Source organism: Myotis brandtii, unplaced genomic scaffold (genome assembly GCF_000412655.1).
Source record: "Myotis brandtii unplaced genomic scaffold, ASM41265v1 scaffold1236, whole genome shotgun sequence".
Classification (NCBI taxonomy): domain Eukaryota; kingdom Metazoa; phylum Chordata; class Mammalia; order Chiroptera; family Vespertilionidae; genus Myotis; species Myotis brandtii.
In genome coordinates this window covers 362,225-363,753 of record NW_005354316.1, presented here as the reverse complement: position 1 = coordinate 363,753, position 1,529 = coordinate 362,225, and the positions used below count along the sequence as shown (strand labels likewise).

The following is a 1,529-nucleotide window of genomic DNA, read 5'->3' as shown; positions in this document are numbered from 1 at the left end:
GCCCCTCTGCCCCCCTGCCCCTCTGCCCCCCTGCCCCTCTGTCCACCTGCCCCTCTGCCCCTCTGCCCACCTGTCCTCTGTCCACCTGTCCTCTGTGCTCTGTCCACCTGATCACCTCCCACCTGTCCACCTTCCCGCCTGTTCACCTGCCCATTTGACTGCCTGTCTGCCTGCCTGTACACCTGCCCACCTGCCCACCTGCCCGCCTGGTCTCTTACCCACTGCAGGACCCACTGTGCACCCTGTCCTCCTGCTAGGTTACTGGGTGCTGCCTGAGGGAACCGGGGGCCCTGCACTCACCCCTCCCAGGCCAGGCTGCCCCCTGCAGCCCCAGCGCCACACACCCCTCGTCTGTCTCTGCGTCTGCAGGGGCGGGTCTGCGGGCTGTGCGGGAACTTCGACGACAACGCCATCAACGACTTCACCACGCGCAGCCAGTCCGTGGTGGGCGACGCTCTGGAGTTCGGCAACAGCTGGAAATTCTCCCCCACCTGCCCTGACGCCCCGGCCCCCCGGGACCCCTGCACCGCCAACCCCTACCGCAAGTCCTGGGCCCAGCGGCAGTGCAGCCTCATCAACAGCGCCACCTTCGAGGCCTGCCGTGCTCAGGTGGGCTGAGGGCAGCGGCTCTGGGCTGGGGGCAGGGCTTGAGGGCTGGCGGGGGTGGGGCCACCCCCTTTGCTCCTGGTGGGAGTGGAATCTGGCTGGGCTGGGCCTTGGAGGACGGTCTTCTTTGCCCTGAACACGGAGCACCGCCTGGACCTCCCGCTGGGCGGGCACCGAGGAGTGCCCAGTCCCAGCACAGGGCGTCCTCACTGCGCCCCTTGACCACTAAGCCTCCTGCCCTGGCAGTGGAGCTGCCAGCCATACAGGCCCTGCCTGCCTCGCCCTCCCACAGTCCCTGACCTGTCAGTCCCACGCCGGGCCGCACGGCACAGAGGACTGGGCATCAGCCCCAGAGCTGCCCGAGGTCCTTCCTGGTGATAAGGACTCCAGTGCCCTCCCCCCTCACAGTCTGCTGATCCGGGACCTGCCCGGTGATGAGGAGGGCGCCTGGCCGGAATGGTCTGTGCTGGGCAGGCTGCCTGTGCCGACCGCCCGCCCTGGCTCAGAAGCCCTCGGGGCCTGGCCTGCACCCCCGGTGGGTGGAGCTGTCCACCAGACTGGGGCCCACCAGGCTCTGCTGCCCGGGAGGGGAGTGTGTTTGGGAGGCAGCAGCCTCCCTTCGTCAGGAGGGCTGGTCTGCACCTGAGCGAGAGGCAAGAGATGCGGGTGGGTGAGGCCAGAGCGGGGGCCAGGGGCACGAGTGGAGGCTGCCGGTGGGCGGGGGCCTCCGGAGGCAGCAGGCACGGTCTCAGATGGCAGGTGAGCTGCTGTCCCCACGGGTGGGACAACCTCTCATCCGCTCCCCTCGCTGAGTGGCCCCTCTGCCCCCCATCAGGTCGACTCCACCAAGTACTACGAGGCCTGCGTGAACGACGCGTGCGCCTGCGACTCCGGGGGCGACTGCGAGTGTTTCTGCACCGCCG

The 1,529-nt window shown here is 69.2% G+C and overlaps 1 protein-coding gene across 1 annotated transcript in view; it reads left to right on the top strand.

The window, feature by feature from the left end:
* The window catches only part of LOC102241494 (mucin-5B), a 43,601-nt gene that overhangs the window by 12,291 nt on the left and 29,781 nt on the right, over window positions 1–1,529 (top strand). The window contains 2 exon segments of the mRNA XM_014533996.1: window positions 370–609; window positions 1,442–1,525. Coding sequence (XP_014389482.1) covers window positions 370–609; window positions 1,442–1,525 — 324 coding nt within the window.